General features: G+C 49.7%; 1 protein-coding gene across 1 annotated transcript in view; it reads right to left on the bottom strand.

Moving 5' to 3' along the window:
• MPRIP (myosin phosphatase Rho interacting protein) overlaps positions 1-20070 on the bottom strand; it is a 250666-nt gene that overhangs the window by 28807 nt on the left and 201789 nt on the right. The window contains exons 5-10 of the mRNA XM_006876142.1: positions 19185-19269; positions 13239-13452; positions 12105-12264; positions 3913-4054; positions 2895-3008; positions 828-884 (exon numbers count right to left, since the gene is read on the bottom strand). Coding sequence (XP_006876204.1) covers positions 828-884; positions 2895-3008; positions 3913-4054; positions 12105-12264; positions 13239-13452; positions 19185-19269 — 772 coding nt within the window. The remainder of the gene's footprint in view (positions 1-827; positions 885-2894; positions 3009-3912; positions 4055-12104; positions 12265-13238; positions 13453-19184; positions 19270-20070) is intronic.

Genomic DNA, 20070 nt, shown 5'->3' with positions numbered 1-20070 from the left:
AGTGACTGGCTTATAAGCTTTCAAGATGGAACCTAGATTCAGAGGGCATGAAGGAAGGTAAAATCTCCACTGAGTAGTATTCAATCTGTCTAGGCAGAGCTGATGAAATGAAATGTGGATGGGTCTCTTGTGATACAATAGTGAATAATTGTTATCAGGACTGCTTGTGAGGGATGGAAATGTAAAGGTAGATGTTTTGTAGCAAGGAGGGGAGTGATTATCTTTTCAGTCTAGGAGCGGAGGTCCCTGGGACCATTAAGAGAGAAGAGCGGTGAGCGGGACCCTACCCAGAGAAGCAGTGATGCCTGAGATGGAGGCAGAGACAATGATGTGGAGAGCTGGAGCAGCTGGGGACTTTAGACTCAGAGAGGGAGAGGGACTGTGTGCTGATGACTGGGGGGCAGGCTTGTAGTGCATACCCTTTGGTTTGTTGATGATGCATGGAGGGAATTGTAACCATGGCAATGAAACGATATACGAAAAGGATGAATGTAAAACTAATGTTTTCCCATGTGAATTATCACAGAATTCACAACAAAACATTAATTTTTTAAAAAAGGAGACCATCCCAGACTGACTGCCAATTTTGGGGGTTAAAGTTATAGGATGTTGCTTAGAACTGAAAGTAGAGATCCTGTCCTGGAGCTTCTCAGAGCCCCTCTCATTGCAGAAATGGGGCCTGGGACTGAAAACCTCCACTATTTAAGGAGTGGTGTCTTGGTCACAATCCTTGCCACATGACACACAGCAGTAGACAAAGCCCTGTTTTCAGAGAGATGTTCTAGGAGGAGGTATCCTTGGGGCAACCCCAGCTACCCCACACTCACCTGGCCGTCCTCATACTGTTTGGTCAGCCAGCCTTTCTTGAAATTCAGCAGGTCGGGCTAAGGATGAAAGAAAAATGAACTGTTCAGAGGAAAGCATCATAGTGCTCAGGTTGTAGCAAAGGGACATCTAAGAGGGCACAGAGAAGGGGGGCACTAGGAAGGAGGCCTTAGCCACCGGATGTGTCCTCAACACATGTGTCTTGAGGGAAAGGCGTGGACAGCAGTGGCCACAGCTGCTTTCAAAGAAACACCTTGTTGAGGGTTGCTGGTGTGAATATGACACACTAGAGGCCAAGAAGAGTGGGGCTCAGGGGGACAGAATTCACCAAGTAGCGTAAATGAAGGGGTCACTCAAAAGGTGTGTGGAGGGAGAGCCCAAAGCTCTCTTGCAGAAGCCACAGAAGACCGAGAGCAGAACTGGAGTGGCAGAGACTGTGCCAGCATGTGGGAAGTGGTAGCATTCCATGCCCCTGCCCCACTAGCATTACCAATGACTAGATGGTGCCTGGCTACTGCTACCGACCTCTCTGATCAGGATCACAATATAAGTCCTGGACAGAGTGGGAGAAAAATATAGGACAAAATTAAAAAATTAAAAAACACTAAACTTGCAGTTCTGATGGAGACAGGTGGAGCCCATGAGACTGTGGTCCTTAGACACCCTTCCAGTCTGGAACTGAACCTACTCCTGGAGACCACGTTTCAGCCAAACAATAGCCTGGCCTACAAAGTGAGCAGTAGCACCCTTGAGGAACACGTGCCTCAGAGCAGTCAGTCTTACGAGACCAAACGGGCATGATGTGCCCCAAAACACGTGTTCAGACGGCAGGAAAAGTCAGGTAAGATACAGATGGGTGAATGGGAACAGGGACCCTAGAGAGGAAGTGGGAAGAGTGCTGTTACATTGTAGGGACTGCAACCAACATCATGAAGCAAAATGGGCATCAACTGTTGAGTAGAAAACTAAGTTATTCTGTAAACTTTCACTCAAATCATAATAAAATGATTTGAAAAAGAAAAAAAGAGAAAGAGCAGCATCATCAAGAGAACAATGATGTGCTGCCTCCGCCCTGCCTACCTTGCACTCCCAGATGTGCAGACTTGGCCCAAGGTGCAACCACGGGGGTGGGGGTGGGGGGGAATAACTGGTTGTTCACTTGCACGGCACCTGGCACTAGCCATCTGTCCCACGAGACAGGCCAGCACTCCTCTGCCTTCAGGTACTTTCTGCTTTTTCTAGTACCATCTTCATCAAACACTAGCTTTGACATCAAAGGACAGGAAGGGAATTGGAGAGAACAGATAAGGAAAGGCAGGATAACAAGTAGCAACAGTGTTCTTGGGCCCTCTGCTGCAAACACTTGCATGAAACTCAGACCAAAGGAAAAACCAAACGTCCTCCCAGTAGGAAACCTTCCTTGCTCCAGCTCTGTGGCCCTGTAAAACCTGTGGCAGCTGGGAGTCCCAGGCCCCTGGCTGGCTGGAGGCCATGGTGTACCATGGTGTAGGAAACAAACAGGAGGCGGGGAGTGTAGTCAATGGACCCCAGGAGAGAACAGGCTTTCCCTGAGGAAGTGGGGCTGTGTCCTAGGCTTCGGCTACCTTGTCCCATTCTCCCTGGAATTTTCCATCTGACCATGTTCTGCCTGATACATGAGGAAGAGTCCATATCCGGAACCAGTGAAACCTGAAGCAGAGACCTGCTTTCCTGCCTATGGCACGAAAGCTCCCAGTATATATATCGGTTCTTGCCTCCAAACAGCACAAAATCCAGCAGAGTCTCCCTGCTATTGCCCTAAGTTGAAGTCAGGATTCTCCTGTAGTGGCTGAGGTGGCATTCCTCACAGGACATCCACTCAGAGCTCAGGATACCGCTATTGGTCCTATATGGTAGGCCCAGAAGAAGGAAAAGCAGTGGGGCCACTCTAGGGTCTGCTTCTGAGTCCCATGAGTTAGTGGCTAAGAGAAGTGGCACTTGGAGCACAGACAGAAACAGACAGGGCCAGAGGGCAGAGAGGCAGGAGAACAGGTCCAAGGGTCTGGTGCACAGCTACTGACTGGGCTCACCGTCATGGAGGGCTCCGTGGACCTCCTGTCCAGTGACTTGGCTCTTCGCTGTGGAGACAGAGGGGGAGCTGGTGCATCTAGGAGCGGGGCTGTATGGACTTCGGCGGTGAGGTCCTATGGCAGAGAGCAGCGCTGGTCAATGTAGCCCAAACCTGGGGGACATCTGACCCAAGGCTGAGGGGCCTACTGCAGTTTGGCCAGCACTTGTCTAGGTTGGAGGCCCCACAAGGTGCCCAGAGAATGAAAAGATGATCTGTCCAGCCTCACAGAGCAAACGTGTAGCAAAACTAGCATGAGGATCTGAGCCCTGGACTCTGGCAGTGTCTCTCCACTACACTCCGTGGGGTTCTGACATCCCATCACTCCCCTGGTCCCCATGGCCACCCCACCCCCACCCCTTAGCTTCTCAGTGCTTCAGAAGGATCAACTCTGGCTTGCTGCAGTAAACACACAAGGATGTGAGTGGCTAGCTGCAGAGCCAGGCGGAGGCTACCTGTCTACTGTATGTTAGTACCCTGCACAAGAAAGAGAGATACCATGGGAAGGAGAAGAAAAAGCAGCTGTAGCAGAGGGTGGGCTGCCCAAAAGATGGGCAGAAAAGCTGACTCTCCTTTGTGAGTAGAGAAATGGGGTATGACTGCCCCTCAAAAGAAAGAGGAAGGAAGGAGTTGTTTTCAGCCTTTTTGCTGGGGCCACTTCAGAGAGGAAGAGAAGATTCTAGAAATAAACCTCATTAGGAATATAAACTTGGGATATAAACCTCATTAGGATATCCTTCTGCAAAAATAGATGAAGTTGTGGCATGAAGATGCATAAGATCATCCCTGGCCTGCCCTCCAGAGGCTCACTTGAGAAGATCAGAACAGAACAGCAATTAGGAGACCTTGAGAGAGTCTACCAGAAGTGGGAGAGGCAGATCACCCCAAGGTGGGCCTGGAGGGGGTTGGAGTAATAGGATGGTCTCCAGAGAACATAATGACCATGCCTTGAACATCACCATGAAACCCTGAGAGCTTACCCGCTTCCTGGGGAACACCCGCTTCTCACTGCGGCCCTGGCGAGTATCGCTGGCTGGCATTGGCCCAGCTAGTGCATTGGTCTCCATGTGCTCTGCCTTCTCAATGTCCAAAGCCTCGAACTTTTCAATTACCTGGGACCTCCTGTAGGAGAAGACACAGAGGCTGCCGACACAGATAGGGTTTCTCCAGTTCCCATGTAGGTCTGACCTAGAGTCGAGCAGACACTCCTTTACCGACATCCTCACCCTGTTGTCCCGGATGAACCTCTCTGCAAAACAGCCCCAAGTAGGCTTCCAGGGCACACCATGGTTGGTCCACCTCTGAGACCTTCTGCCCCCTTATTGCTGAAGGATGAGGCCACCCCCCCTCATCCCCGCCCATCTCTTCTTGCCCCTGCCCCAGAGGCTGATGTGGTCATACATCAGTATTGCACAGCTGGTTACCCAGCACCCTCTCCTGACCACACCGAGAGTCAAGAGACCACCACCACCTTCAAAGGGGAAACAGCTTCAGTTCCCACTGCCGTTCATCAAAGGATCATTATGCAGTCCCCACCCCGGGCATTCAAAATTTAGCAAGAAAAAGGCCATGAATTAACACTGTTTCTGCCAATAGTGAAAAGAACCAAAACCAAATTTAAATGAAACAAAAAAAGCAGGTTGATTTCATGTGAAAAGGCTGGCGGCATCATCGGGTTGTCTACTGCTGGAGACGGAGCTGAGATGGGAGCGAAGCAGGCGGAGGAAGGACGAGTAACGTCACAGCGACACAGCAGGAGGAGGTGGAGAGGGACAAGACCTGGAAGAAAATAAGGCTGAAAAATGAATACTCAGAGAAAGAATTGTTTTTAAAAATCAAATAATGGCAAACCAAAATTATCCAGAGAATTAAAGGAACAAAAACCTGAGGTGATGGCGGATGAGGGGCACCACCACCAATCACATGATGGTCCTGGGCAGCGATCTCCCCTGGGCAGTGGGGGCTGCAAGGTGCCCAGTCTCACACTGGTGTCCTCTGACCTCCCAAGGGCTGGGGACTCCAGCCCCTCATCAGACAGAGGCTTGCTTTCCAAGGGACACCTGGGGGGCAGCACAAGCACCCACAGCAAGCATCTTCCTGCACTTGGCAGCACAGGGGCACCTCCTCGAATTCTAAATGAGTGGCGAGACTTAAGGATTCGGAGTGAAGGCCCATGAGCCATCAGAGTGAAAACTAATGGGAAGATGAAGAGGGAATAGGCTCGGATCCTCAGATCTCCAAGAGACCAGTTTTTTCTCAAGGAGGGTCAGTGTTAGCAAACATCTTCATCAAGGAAGGCAAAACTCCCAAGGGCTGACTACTAGGGAAGTGGAGGGTCAGTGCCTAAAGCAAACAACCAATCAGTGGTGAGGTGTGGCAGCAGGGGCAGTGAAAGAAGCCAGAGGATGAGAGGGTACAGGAAGCTAAAGAAGCTGCGAGAGAGTTCCTGGGCCAGGTAAAAGTTCTGGCAGATGCTTTAGCTGGTTGGACACATCCTGAATCACTTGGTGAGATGTGTAAACTCCAGCGAACTGAAAGGCCTTTGTATGAACCCAACAGTGGCGTTCAGGAAAGCAGCAAGGCACAGTGAGGTGAGGCACATGCTTCAGAGCTGCAGAGAGGGAGGAGAGTGGAGGGCATTAGCAACAACGTCTCTGTACAGGAAGTAGTCTGTCTAGCAAGTCCATAGTATGTTGTCAGGAGGGAGTTACTAGCTGGCTTCCCTAAGTGCAACAGCCAAGGCCCCACCCTGGTGCTGCCTGCCAGGTACACATAGCTCCACCAGGACAATGGCTTGCCCACACCCAGCCATCAACAATGACTGAGATGCAATGACAGAGACCTGTCACGTCCAATGAGCAGGGCTCTGTGTGTCTCAGCAGCCCAGCTCTTGGACCATTTAGCTAAGCCAATCCGAAGAGTTTGCTCTAATGAACAGGACAGTAGCCCAATGAGAAGTTATCAGGGTTAGTCATAAAGTGGCATGACAGAGTTAGTACAGAGCTGCTGAGTTCCAAAAGTGGCAATCCCAGTTACAAAATCCAAACCAGGGTGGCAAAGAGCATGCAGAGAGCAAAGTCCAAGATTTCCATCTATCTCAAGCCACTAGAAGGACCAATTCAAAAGAGATGCCTCTGAGAAGCAGCCAAGCTAAACAGGCATGTGTTGGATGTTAATTTGTTGGTGGAACACTAACCCAGGACATGGACATGGCAAGGCCACCGGAGAGATTCAACAGCACACAGCCCCTGCCAGCTCCCCATCCCAGTCTGCTTCACTGCACCAGGAACTTCCAAACAAGAGTCTGCCTAGGACTGACCAATACCACCTACATGAAAGCTCCAGAGTCACCCACTGGGCTCTGCAGCCACTATCTCTAAAATGTGGGTGGTAATTCCAGATGCCATTCAGGGTGACGAGGAGCTGTGCAGATGGGTCAGGGCTCACACAGGGCTTCCCAGACCCTTGGGGCACACAGCTTCCGGTCCCTCTCCCCAGGAATGAAGCACATTCTGCTTTCCCCTCCCTTCAAGACCAATAACTTGGGTGTATGACCATGTTCTGGACCTCTGTGGACTTGTATATAAACCAAAACTAGATCACCGCATGCTTGCCCTTTCCATCTGTGTCTTAAAGACTGAATGACCTATGGACTAACAGAGAGATTAAAGAGAACAGGAGCAGGGCAGAAATGTCGGCTAACCAGCCTGCTTCTGAAGGGCACAGTGTCCCACTGCCATCCCTTCTGCTCCTGACAGCCTACACTGTCTGCACTGGTTTCAAACTGAAGCTGCAGAGCATGCTGGGAAGATGTCTAGAGCTGAGGCCTGAGCATCCTTTATGGTTAGTAAACTTCTTTGTTGTTGCTGTTGTTAGGTGCCGTCTAAGTCGGTATTGACTCATAGCAACCTTACGCACAACAGAACAAACATTGCCCTGTCTTGCGCCAACATCACAATCATTGCTATGCTTGAGCCCATTGCTACTGCCACTGTGCCAATCCATCTCATTAGAGATCTCTCTCTTTTTTGCTGATCCTCCACTTTACCAAGCATGATGTCCTTCTCCAGGAAATGGTCCTACCTGATAATATGTCAGAAGTATAACAGACGAAGTCTGCTCATCCTGACTTTTAAGGAGCATTCTGGCTGTACTTCTTCTGGAACAGATTTGTTCTTTTGGCACTCCATGGTATTTTAAACATTCTCCTCCAACACCTGACTCAAATGCATCAATTCTTCTACAGTCTTCATTATTCATTGTCCAATGAACATCCATGCATAGGAGACTACTGAAAATACCATGGCTTGAGTTAGGCACACCTTAGTACTCAAACTATCATCTCTGCTCTTCTATACTCTAAAGAGGTCTTGTGAAGCAGATATACCTAATGTAGTATGTTGTTGTTTGATTTCTTGACTGCTGCTTCCATGAGTGTTGATGGTTGATCCAAACAAAATGAAGTCTTTGACAAAGCCTATCTTTCCTCCATTTATCATGAAGTTATTTATTGGTCCAGTGGTGATGATTTTTTTTTTTTCTTTACATTGAGGTGCAATCCATACTGAAGAATGTGTTCTTTGGTCTTCATCAGTAAGTATTTTAAGTCCTCTTTGCTTTCAGCAAGCAGGGATTGTATCATCTGCATATCGCAGATTGTTAATGAGTCTTCTTCCAATCCTGATGCCACACTCTTCTTCATATAATCCAGATTCTCAGATTATTTGCTCAGAATACAGAATGACTAAGTATGGCAAAAGAATACAACCTTGGCGCACACCTTTCCAAATTTTAAACCATTTAGTCTTCCCTTGTTCTGTTCTAACGACTGCCTCTTGGTCTATGGGCAGGTTCCTCATGAGCACAATTAAGTATTCTGGAATAGTTATTTCCCACAAAGTTGACCACAGCTTGTCATGATCCACACAACTGAAAGGCTTTGTTTTGTGTTGTCAATAAAGCACAGGTATCGTTCTGGTACTCTTTGCTTTCAGCCAAGAGTCATCTGATACCAGCAATGATATCCCTCATTCCACATATCTCAATTAAATTTGAACCTCTGGCAGTTCCCTGTTAATGTACTGTTGCAGTCATTTAAAAATTATCTCCAGCAAAATTTTACTTGCATATGACATTAATGACATCGTCCAGTGATTTCCACATTCCACTGGGTCACTTCTCTTTGGAATGGGCACAAATATGGATCTTTTCCAATCAGTTGGCCAGGTAGCTGTATCCAAATTTCTTAGCACAGAAGAGTGAGTGCCTCCATTGCTGCATGAGTTTGTTGAAAGATTTCAATTTGTATTCCATCAGTTCCCGGAGCCTTGTTCTTTGTCAATGCCTTCAGTGTATCTTTAGGATCACTGGCTCTTGATCATACGCTACCTCTTGAAATGGCTGAACATTGACTATTTCTTTTTGGTACAGTGACTGTGTATTCCTTCCATCTTTTTTTGAAGTTTTTTGCAGCATTCAATATTTTGCCCATATGGTATTGTTGCCATCGAGTAGGTTCCAACTCTCAGCTACCATGCACAGGGTTTCTGAGGAGTGACTGGTGAGTTTGAACCACTGACCTTGCAGTTCAAACCGACTTGATGGTTGAATACTTACCCTACAGCACCACATGAAGACTCCATTCTGCACACAGAATCCTTCAATACTTCAAGTCAAGGTTTCAATCTTTTCTTTAGTTGCCTCAGCTTGAGAAATGCTGAGCGTGTTCTCTTTTAGTTTTCTAATTCCAGGTCTTTGCATATATCATTGTAATATTTGACTTTATCTTCTCGAGCTGCCCTTTGAAAATTCCTGTTTAGCTCTTTTACCCTCTTCATTTTTTCCATTTGCTTTAGCATCTCTACATTGGAGAGCAAGTTTCAGAGTCTCTTATGACATCCATTTTGGTCTTCTCCTTTGTTCTTGTCTTCTTAATGACCTTTTGCTTTCTTCCTGTATGATGTTCTTGATGTCATCCCACAACTCTTCTGGTCTTCAGTCATTAGTGTCTAACAAATCAAATCTGTTCTTGAGCTGATTTCTAACTTCAGGTGTGATATGTTTAGCGTCTTTTGGCTCTCGTGGACTTGTTTTGATATTCTTCAGCTCCAGTCTGAACTTGTATGTGAGCAATTGATGGTTTCTTTTACAGTCTGCCCCTGGCCTTGTTTTGGCTGATGATATGAAGACTTTCCACCATCTCTTTCCACAGATGTAGTCCATTTGATTTTTGTGTATTTCATCTGGTGATGTCCACATGTATGAAGTCATCTTTTTTATTGTTTAAAAAAGCTATTTGCAGTGAAGAAATCCTGCAATATTCTATTACGCGATCTCCAGCACCCCTTCTATTACCACCAAAGTCATAGTTTTCAACTACTGATAGTTCTTCTTTGTTCCCAATCTTAGCCTTCCAATCACCAGCAATGGTCAGTACATCTTGATTGCAGGTTTGATCAATTTCAGACTGAAGAAGTTGGCGGAATTCTTGAATTTCATCATCACTGGCTTTAGTGGTTGGTTAGTAAATTTTAGTAGCAGTTGTATTAACTGGACTTCCTTGTAGGTATAGGGATATTATCTTATCTCAGGCAGTGTTGTACTTCAAGATACATCTTGAAATGTTCTTTTCTGATGATGAATGAGACTCCATTCCTCTTTAATTTGTCATTCCCAGCACAGTAAACCATGTGACTGTCCAATTCAAAATGGTCAATACCATTGCATTTCAACTCACTGATGTCTAAGACATCAATGTTTACTCATTCCATTTCATTTTTGACAATTTTCAATTTTCCTACATTCATTCTTCGTTCATTTCATGTTCCTATCACTAATGGATATTTACAGCTGTTTCTCCTCATTTTGAGTTGTGTCCCATCAACAAATGAAGATCTCGAAAGTTCTACTCCATTCGTGTCATCAGAAGGCAGGTCTTCCCTAGTCGGACTTTGAGTGCTTTCCAACTTGAGAGGCTCATTTTCCAGTACTGTATCTGACAACACTCTGGTGGTCTTCATCATTTTTCAATATTCAATATTGAACATCCTGATGCCATATGGGTTATTCTTGTGCTATCTGACAGTGCTCCTCTGCTATTTATAAGGTTTTCAGTGACTAAATATTTGCGAGTAGTCTGTCTCTCCTTCTTACTGGTCTTATTTTCTGGAAGCTCAGCTGAAACCTGTCCGCCATGGGTGACCCTACTGGTATTTAAAATACTGGTGGCATAGTTTCCAGAATCACAGCAACATACAAGCCACCACAGTAAGCCAAACTGACAGACCAGTGGTGGCTTAATCAGTGAACTTCTTTGCAAACCTAATAAAAACTAGGGCATTATCCCTCTTCCAAAGAAACGTACGTGTAGATACAGAGTTTCAAGGGTTCATGGAGCTCCGGAAGCCTACCCACAGTCTGTGGAAGAAGCCTGCTCCCGAGGCAAACACCACTTCATAAACCAAGGGTGAAGGCTTCTATTTGAAGGGGATACTGTACCCTTTGATTCTCAGGAATGGCACCAAATTCTCTCCAAAGAGCTTGGAAACAGCAGAATGGGAATACATGCACAGACTTCCTCTTTTCAGCTGACAACCTCAGTTCCTGCCTTAGGCCCACCTGTTCAAATCCCAGCTCTCCTCAGTAAGCTGTGGCTCCAGCCAGCTTCTTCCACCCAGCCAAGTTCAGGCATGAACAGAGCCCTGGAAATCAGCACACTTACATGCTATTCCAGCTCCTCCATTGCTCCTAGGTAGGTGAGTCCCCTGCCTTCATCTCCTTCAGAGCCTATATCCACTCCTAGGCTGAAACAGTAGGGGAGAATCTGTCTTCATCCTACCTCTGTGGTCACCTCAGGTTAGAAGTAGCCCAGGAAGAGGGCTCCCCACAGGCCCGGGTGGAGTCCGGGTGGACCGGGTGGAGTCCTGGAAGCTTCAATACTGGAAGCACTGTAGGAAGCACCTGGTCCTGACCTAAGCCTCAGGTTGCTCAGAAAGCCTACATTCTGGCTAGTAGTGGCTGACATCAGGTAAGATCACAGTACAGGGCCAAGAGGGAAAGGTCTCCTCCTGCATATTCTGAACCCAAAGGGACAATAAATATCCTGCCCTAGGAAAGGCTTGAGGAGTATGTACTTGTGTGTGGAGAAGGAGCATGTGACAGACAGAGGGGAAACTGTGTATGAGCGTGTAAGAAAAAGTCTGTCTGTGAGAGACAGGAAGAGTGCAAGTGTGTAAGAAAGGGGCAGATGTGTGCTCGTATGTGAAAGTGTGAGTGTGTGCATGTGCACAGGGAGAGTATGCAGATGAGGAGGAAGTGAGTGATTTTGAGGCACAGAAAGGGTGTGCGCACTGTGTGTGAAAGAGAGTTGTGAACCAGAGTGAGTGTGAGCAAAGACCACTGTGAGTGAATGTGTGCATGGAATGCAGAGTGTGTGCGCAGGGGAGAGAAGGTATGTATGTGAGAGAAAGGAGAGTTTGTGAGTGTGAGATGAAGAGGAGAAAGTGGGTATGCAAGTCAGAAGGAGAACAAGTGTGTTAGTGTTTGTGAGTGTACAAGGGAGTGGGTGTCTATATGAGAGACAGAAAAACATCTGTGTGTATGTGAGAGAGGAGACAGTGTATGTGTGTGAGAAAAACAGTATATGTGTGTATGTGTGCGAGGGAGAGCATGTGGCCAAGAAAATTGTTTGTTTGTGAGGAGTGTGTGTGTGTGAAAAGAAAAAGTTTGTGGACGCATGTATGAGTGAGGAGGTGTGTGTGTGTGTGTGTGTGCGCGCGCACATGTGTGCATAAGCTCAGCCCTTTAATTCCCTTCTTACCTCCGCTCGTTTCCAAATAGACGGGCCACCTCTTCCCTGCCAGGGCTTCGGGCCCGAGTCCTATGCTCCAGCCGCCTTCTCTCCACCTGAAAGGCTTCTCGGTGGCTGATCCTGACGGCCTTAGGGATATCTGCCAGGGCGGCATACTGCCTGCTGGCTTTAAAGGCAAAGGCGTGCCCCAGTGTCTCTGCTTCCCGCCCCCTAGAGCTGCCAGAGTCCAGGTGAGCTGGGGGGCGGCTGGCTGCATCCAAGGAGTTGAGGGAGATGCTGTAGACCATGTGGTTGGAGGGTCGAAGACCTGGGGAAGGAAGGGGATGGCCAAGCTCCTGGGAGGGCGATTTAGGGTAACTATACCTGTTGCTGGGGGTGCTGGGGCTGGGGGGAGAGAGTGGTGGGGGCAGCTGCTGCTCTTCAGCCTTCAAGTCCTGTTTTGTCTTCTCCAAGGAGAAGTAGCCGCTCTCCACTCGGACTTTGCGGCCACAATCCATCTGCTCACTGCTCATGGTGATCTCTTCTGCAAGACAAAGATGGAGGGCAGTGTGGGGGAAGGAGGAGAGACACATAGTCAGCTCAGTCTTGATGCCACATGGGTTACTAAGGTTTTTAAACAAGCCTGTTCTGGACCCCAGAAAGGCCGCCTCTCCATCTTGTACTGTCAAAGACCACAAGTGTTAGAAGAACTGCTGGATGGGTTTGAAATGTTCCCACCAACTACCACATCTAGTTGGCCTTTCCATCTGTCCTCAGACAGGTGGGGAGGAAAGGGCAATGGACTTGGCAGGAATGTCACAATGAATGCATGTCAGATATAAATGGGTGTGTCCTGTAAAGGGAGGGGTGGGGGAGTCAAGCTAGGTTACAGCCCAACTGTCACCTGGGCATGACGTAAATGAAAAAAGCCACCCTCACTGGTTCTGGGGTGAAGGAGTCTAAGATAGAAATTGCTTCTGTTCAGCCAGCTCCAAGGTGGAAGGCCAAGAAAGCTTGGTGATGCCCAAGTTTCCTCCCAGCACCCTGCCCCTCTGCTTTCCCTGGGGCTCGGGACAGGCAGGGGTGGGACGAGGCGGACCAGAACTTCCTAAATATTGTTTCTCTTAGAACAAGAGCTTCTAGGGTCCTCCCATGGAGGGTGAGAAGACTGGGTTTTCTGCTTAACAGGAGCGTGGTCAGGAGAGCAGACGTCCCTAGGAGAGAAGGCAAGAGCTTGCTCTGCCTAATGGGATGATTAGGATGTAAATGGGGAAGTAACCACAGTGGTAGAGTATGTCTCTTCATGCAAAACCTTACTATACAGCATCTTTGATTTTCATATCCATGGCTGAGGCCAGGTGCTGTCTTACCCCTGTACAGAGGGCACATCAGAGCTTGAACCATGCCAGCTCCTACCCACAGGACTGAGGGACGCACTGAGCAGTGGAATGCTGGCCTCAGTATGTGGTGGGGAGGGGCTTGTGGCTGGGCATGCCAGGCTCCGACAGCCCCACCTACCTTCTCTGCCCTCCAGCCCAGGGTCCTGTAGGGAGCTGGCAACTGGAGGCTGGCTCTGGCCTGGACTTGGGGCTGGACTCAAGCTGCTTCCATCTGGTTGGTCCTTGGCCTTCATTTCTTCCTGCCAGAGAGTAGACTTGGTGGTGGGAACTTTCTCAGCACTGGGGATGCTGCTGCTGCTGCTGGTGACAGCCATCTTGGCAGGCCCTGGCTCCTGAAAGGAAGCGGGGGGGAGGGGTGGGTGATGTTTGTCTGTGCCAAGCATGGCAGCATGTATCCTTCCAGCTCTCTCTCCCGGATGTCCTGTGTTCACATCTGGGGACATGAAGGTAATGGCAAAACTGAAGGCTTGAGCATGTCAAATGCCTTCGGAAGGAGCAGTGACTTTGTCACATCTGAAGCACAGCCAGCTCCCCAAAGGGTCGGGTCTTACTAAGCCTTGGTATCACATTGGTGAATGTACAGAAGGAGACGTTGAGTTTCTGCTCAGAGCCCTATCACCAAGCACAAGCATGAACTTGGCACTAATGGCTGAACCACAGCGAGCTGGTCCAGACCACGCCATTCCTAGACCTCCAGCCATTAAAAACAGGAGTAAGGGCAAAGGAAGGAGCCCTGATGGCGTTTAGGCACTTGGCTGCAAACCAAACAGGTGTTCAAACCCATCAGCTGCTCTTCAGGAAAGAGATGTGGTAGCCTGCTTCTATAAAGATTTACAGCCTTGGAAACCCGATGGGACGGTTCTATTCTGTCCTCTAGGATCTCTATGAGTCAGAACCAACTCTAGCAATAAGTTTGGTTTTAAGGAGAGAGAAAATATTCCCAGAGTAAATGCAAAGATTGGGTTCACACAGCACCCAAGCTCAGGCATCCCTCGAACCACCCACCTCCACTTAGACCTAGGGAGCCAAAATGGAATCCTGGGACACTACGTGAAGGAAGAAGTCAAGAGATGCAAATCACACGTCCCACTCAAATCTACACATGCACATAAACACACACATGCATACACAGATGTGCATACACATACATGAATACACACACAGGCTCTATCCGACTCTGCAACTCAGATGAGAACTGTGTTCCAAGTGAACAGAGTTGTTTATGGTCCTGTGGGAGGATTGTGGGGAGGACACAGGAAAACTGGACCCCAAACATTCATAGCCTACACCAGGCCAGGGCTGATGTCCAACTGCTCTGTTGCCTTACTTCATGCCTAGGCCCTGCCACCTGCTCAGCCTGAGAACTAGCCCAGCCCAGGCAGGCCCTGCTTAGGGGCTAAGTGGCTGTGGTCCCTCTCAAAGCACTGCACAGCTCAGCACCCTGACCAGAAATAAAAGGGGCTGATATACAAATGCTCCCCTTCACACCCCATACCAGTGACCAAACTTCGTTTGTGGAGATCACTTCTGCCTGGGTCCTCGGCCAGCACTGTTTGTGTATACAATGGTGTGTGCATGCACATGCATTCAGTATGCTCAGGCAAACATGCTACCACCCAATCTACCCAGCAGCCCTAGGGAGATGCTGCAGTGCCCAGAGGTATAGCACAGGCAAAAAGATAGGAGCGTCCAGACTACCACAATTCACGTAGGCTGAGTGGGCACACGAGTGACGAGTGCTATTTTGGAGAGGGCATCCTGGAAGAATGTGGAGCCCAGGCCCCATAACTTGAGAACAGGGGCATTGTGCTGGGTCGAGCCTTCATTCACTTTGCATGGCTCCCACATCTCACAGAATGAGACTAGATGGCTCCTCCTATAGACCCAGGCTTCTGCTTGCCCTCCTGCTTGCCTCAGACGGCCAGCAGACTGGCCCACAGACTGAAGGTCTCCCCAGCAAGCACTCACACAGCTGCCAGAAAGCATTCACAAGGCTCTGAGAATCTGAGGGATGCACATAACAATGACGACCACCTCCAGAAGGTTCCAGCACAGCCAGCTCTTGTCCCAGCAGCAATGCTTCCTCAAAGCACAAGTCACTATGGACTCCAGGGGCAGTCCCCTTCTGACATGCCCTCTGTACCAAGCCAGGGACTTCAGTTTCATGCCTGCTTAGTGGAGGGGACCCACTTTACAGAATGGGTGGGTGGGAAAGATGTTAAGTTGGTCCAGACCAGAAAAGGGGGCAGGGGCTGAGCCCATGAGGGGAAAGGCTTCCATGCTGACTGCCAGTGCCCCACACTACATATGACAGTGACCAGGGTACACATCTATTTCCCTCAGCTCTGGGGATAGGTGGACTGGTGGTAATACTTAGGAAGGGCAGGGCATGTCCAGGTACGAGGTCCAAAGGTACATGACTGGAAGCCTTGGAAATGTCCATGTTTCTAAACCCTACAGGCATCCGCTGTCCCTAATGCCCACTGTGAAAAACTTTGTGATGGTTACAGCTGTGTCAACTCGGCTGGGCCATGAATCTCTGGTTTGGCAGTTATGTAATGACATCATACCCCCCCCCCACCACCACCACCATGATGTGGTCTAATGTGATCAGCCCTAATTTAATGCACAGGGAGTAGGGTGGTCACAGCCCTGATACAGTGTAAAGGGAATCGCCTTGGGGTTGTGGCCTGAATCTAATATAAATGGTCATCTTGGCAAAGCTCTTTATCTTTTTCCTGGCTTTGGATCCTGCATCTGGCTCTCATCTTCTGACCTCTGCTTCTTGGGAGTTATGCCTGCTGTCTGACTTTGGCAACCTTGGTTCATCAGCCCCTGTCAGCCTGATTCCTGACCTAGGGACTTGTCAGTCTCTACAGCCGTGTGAGCCATTCCCTTAATAAGTCTCTCTCTCTAAACGTGTATATCGAAGTTCTATTGGTTTTGTTTCTCTAGAACACTCAGCCTAAGACAAGGCTTCATCCCAGAGAAGATGGCCCTGAGGTGCAGCCCAGCCCAACAGGAACTTCTCAAGCTGGTGCCAATGGGGACAATGGGAACAGAGCTGCTCTCGTGTTCTGGCTAAGGGCAGAGCTCTAGGTAAAGATGCTCTGCTCCTTTAGAACGGGTGTGTGGAAGGCCCAGATGTGTTCATGGCAGAACAGAAAGCACCTGTGCCCAAGTCACTGTGCCCTCGCTGTGGTAGGGAGGGCACCCAGGCTTTCAGGGGGCTCCATTCTGCACAGCCAGGCTACAGCACTCAGGACTATGGACAGCACAAGCGCCTGCTGGGTATTAGGGCCACTCCCATGGAATTCCAAGCAGAAGAGCTCCTCTCCACTATCTGGGTGAAGATGGGTGGGCTCTGGCCCAGAGGAAAATAAGACTCCTACAGAAGGAGGGGGAGCACAGGACCTCCATACGATAAGCACTGATCTGCTAATCACAAGATGAGTCGTTCAATCCCACCAACCACTCCCGCAAAAATTGAAAACCTCGGAAACCCTATATTGGGTTGCTATGAGTTGGAAACAACATGACAACACTTAATAACAACAAGAGGGGAGGCCCTGGGTGGGTCTCAGGGCTGGGTACTTGGACCAGCAGGACTCTTCTGATACCAAGAGCTGGACTGGTCTCATGACCTCTGAAGAAAGGCAGGAAAAGTGAGAATGGAGAGCCCAGTAGGCTGGGGAGATGGGAATGCCAGCCTGGAGGAGAGAGGGAGAATGCAGGCTAGTGAGATGCCAGGCCTCTGTATCTGCTGGGGTCTCCATGAATCCTGCCCTGCTGACACGCAGGTGATCTTTTCCTTCTCTTCTAAGCTTTGGGTGCCAAGAAAGAGCCCTTCCTACTGAGAGCATAACAGGGCAGAGAAAGGAGCTCTTCTGGGCCAGACCTCAGAGAGTCAATGTCAACAGTGGGTACAAAGCTACTCGTGTATCCTGAGGGAAAGGAGTGTGGAGCGTCTGAGGCTCTAGAGACGGTGGGCCTGCACCCTCCTAGTTTTGGGCTGTGTGAGGAGCCCCTGCCTCCCACTGAAGGTGGTTTACACTCCCATGACCTCTGAAGACTATGGTCATGTTCTCTCCTAAGAGAGGGCCCCACAGTAGTGATCTTCACATATTTGGCCTGACTCTCCAAGACCCACAGCTTCCCTGTGGTCTGTTTTATAAAGGAGACTCTCAGCCCTCTGCTAAGCTGAGTTCCTGGAGGACAGTGGTCGAGGATCGTAGATTACAGCAGCAGCAGATGTCTCAGGTCCTAAGCTGGTGTTGTCAGCTCTCCTGGGTCATGTGGGCCTCGGAGAAGGGACAGTATCTCCAGAGGGCCCTGACACCTCCATTCTCAGGCTCCAAAATGCCCTCAGCATTAGGTGCAGGGTGGAGGCTGGTCCAGACCCCAGTGCAAGCCATATCCCCCCATAACTTCCCTGGAGGTCCCCACATCATTGTCCCAACACTGACTCACAAGGGTGGCCCCTGAAGTAGATAGAGTACAAGCAACCCCACCTCACTTGACAAAGGTCCCTGAAACACGTCCATAGCTGTTAGACACAATAGCCTTTGAAGTGAAGCCCTTGGGGCCAACAGGCAGGAGGAAGTAGTGGATCTGCCCGAGGCCTCTACAAGGGTTTCAGGGAAGGGCTGAGTGAGGGCTTGGCTGGGTTAAAAGGCCCCAAGTTTCCTGGGTCTAAGAGACCTTCAGGGAAGTGGATGACCTTTCTGCCTGGAATCATGCTGGCTCCAGTTATTGACCCATGGCTCAGGGACCAAACAGTAAAGCCAGCATGGTCATGGCCAGAAGTATTTGGGGGCTGATGTCACATAGGAGGGGCTGACAGGGGGAAAACCGTCACCAAACCCCTGGTCTGCTCCAGGATGTCCTCTGTGCATGGAGTTACCTTATTTGGAAGCAGACGCTCTGCTCCCACACCGTTTCCAACAAGTCACCATGGAAACGCAACATAACCCTGCTGCTATTTTGCCTGAGATTTTTTTTCTCTCAAACCAGGCAGCTTTGGGGGACTGGTGTTTAACTGATGCTCCCAGCAAGAAGCACCACGGGAGTCCCAGCTTCAGTCTCCAGGAATGACTGACTGCATTTTTGCCAACTGCCTGCCAGACTCAGACATTGTTCCTGAGACGCTGTCATGAGTGTCTGCTGGGACTTCTTGGTAAGGGACAGAAGGAGAGTGACCTGAGGCAGACATTCAAAGCAGAGAGTCTCTAGTGAGCGTGGAGGAGTGGAGAGTCAGACCTGAGCAGCTCCTGGGTCCCACCCACTCTGATCTCTACACACAGGGGACTGTGGATATGAGTAGTGAGGGCCCTCTCCATTTGAGGAATGTTCACAGCAAATGTGGCACAGAGAACAGGAATGATACTGGCAGGCTTTGTCCTCCTTTTCATGTTGCAGTGACTGACACTTGGATACCAACCCCTTCCCCAATTTGACATAACAGGAAACTGAGGGTCAGAAAGGTGAGGTCACTCCAGCAGGGCCCCAGGAGTGTGACAATGCCCAGGAGGGAGGAGGAGGGGTGACCAGACACTCAGGGCCTTTGGGGAAAGGACTGGATCTGGTGGCATGACCCCAGTCATCACACACTTGACTCCTATGGTCAAGGTCACTGCTAGGCATTTACCACTTATGGTCAAAACCCAGTGGCTAGCAGGGCCTTACTAAGAGCCCCTTACTTGGCCAGGATGCTCTGGGATGGCCCCCACCTCTCTCCTCAGGGTGCCATTTGCAGGGCCATCTCTGAGGAAAATGAAGCAGTAAATTCTCTCCTGTAGCTCCTCCTGATTCACCCTCTCCTCGAGTCGGCACCTGCCTTCTGATTAGAAGCCCCATCACAGCCCCCAAAACCTCCAGCAGGCATCCCGACACTTGTGCCTGCAGAGGAGGTGGGTGTAGCCCCAAGATGTCAAGGAAAGGGGTCCTGGATGACTGCCCTTACCACCAACCCCTTTCTAGGCTGAGTCCTGAACCCCATTACCTCTAGGGCACTCTCCCTTTCTCCCAGCCCACTGAAGGGGAACCTGGCAAACCCAGCACCTACCTGGGGTGTAGGAGGTTCCACTTTTCGTTTCTTCTTCTGGTTCTGCTTGTTGGTCCGGGGGTAGACAATGAGCATCTCCAACCATCTGGAAATAGGAGAGAGGGGAGCCAGGTGAGTCTCCTGCACCCGGGGACCATGACTGTGGTCCCAGAGGGGCAGCCCATCATCAGGCCCACCCAGTGGCCTCCACCTGCCTGAGACCAGGCTGAGCCAGAAGAGCTGGCCACAGAAGCACAGAAAGGGTCCAGAGTTGGACACTGACCCTGTGATGACCATGTTGTCCATAGACATCTAGGGACTGGATCTGTAGGCCCTGAATAAGCTAAGCTCCACCTAGGCCAAGAACAGGCTGAGTACAGGGCCACAGAACTCAAGGCAGAGCAGAGTTTCCATCAGTAGCCCAGTCCGCAGGGGTCACACTCAGCTGTAAGCCCCTTCCCAGAGCAGAACCTTGAAAACCTTGTGGAGTTCAGAAGGACTGGCTTGAAAACCATGTGGCACTCTCTTAAAGAATACCTGCCCTGTGCAGGAATCCAAAGATCCCGACAGCAGGCTGCCTGGGGGCTAAGCAGCTGACCTTCCAGATCTTCCAGCTCACTGCTGAGACCTGTCCTGCCCAAGAAGATCTAGCAGTAAGGGTTGCCAGATTCACCTGGACAGGTATTAGGGAAGGTAACAGGAGGCTGCAACTACAAGTGACTCCAATTGTAGCTCAGACACTGTGTCCACCAGCAGCCTTGGCAGTCCCACTCCTCTGGGCCCTGGCTTTCATTCTGAAATGTGGCAGCATCCCACCGTACAGAGTATACAGTGGACAGTCCTACATTGTTGGGGAGGGGCAGGAGGAGCCAAGGTCAGGCCCACCTGTTCTGAGATAAGTGCTCCT

This window comes from Chrysochloris asiatica, unplaced genomic scaffold (genome assembly GCF_000296735.1).
Source record: "Chrysochloris asiatica unplaced genomic scaffold, ChrAsi1.0 scaffold00356, whole genome shotgun sequence".
Taxonomy (NCBI): domain Eukaryota; kingdom Metazoa; phylum Chordata; class Mammalia; order Afrosoricida; family Chrysochloridae; genus Chrysochloris; species Chrysochloris asiatica.
This window is presented reverse-complemented; position numbering and strand designations above follow the sequence as displayed.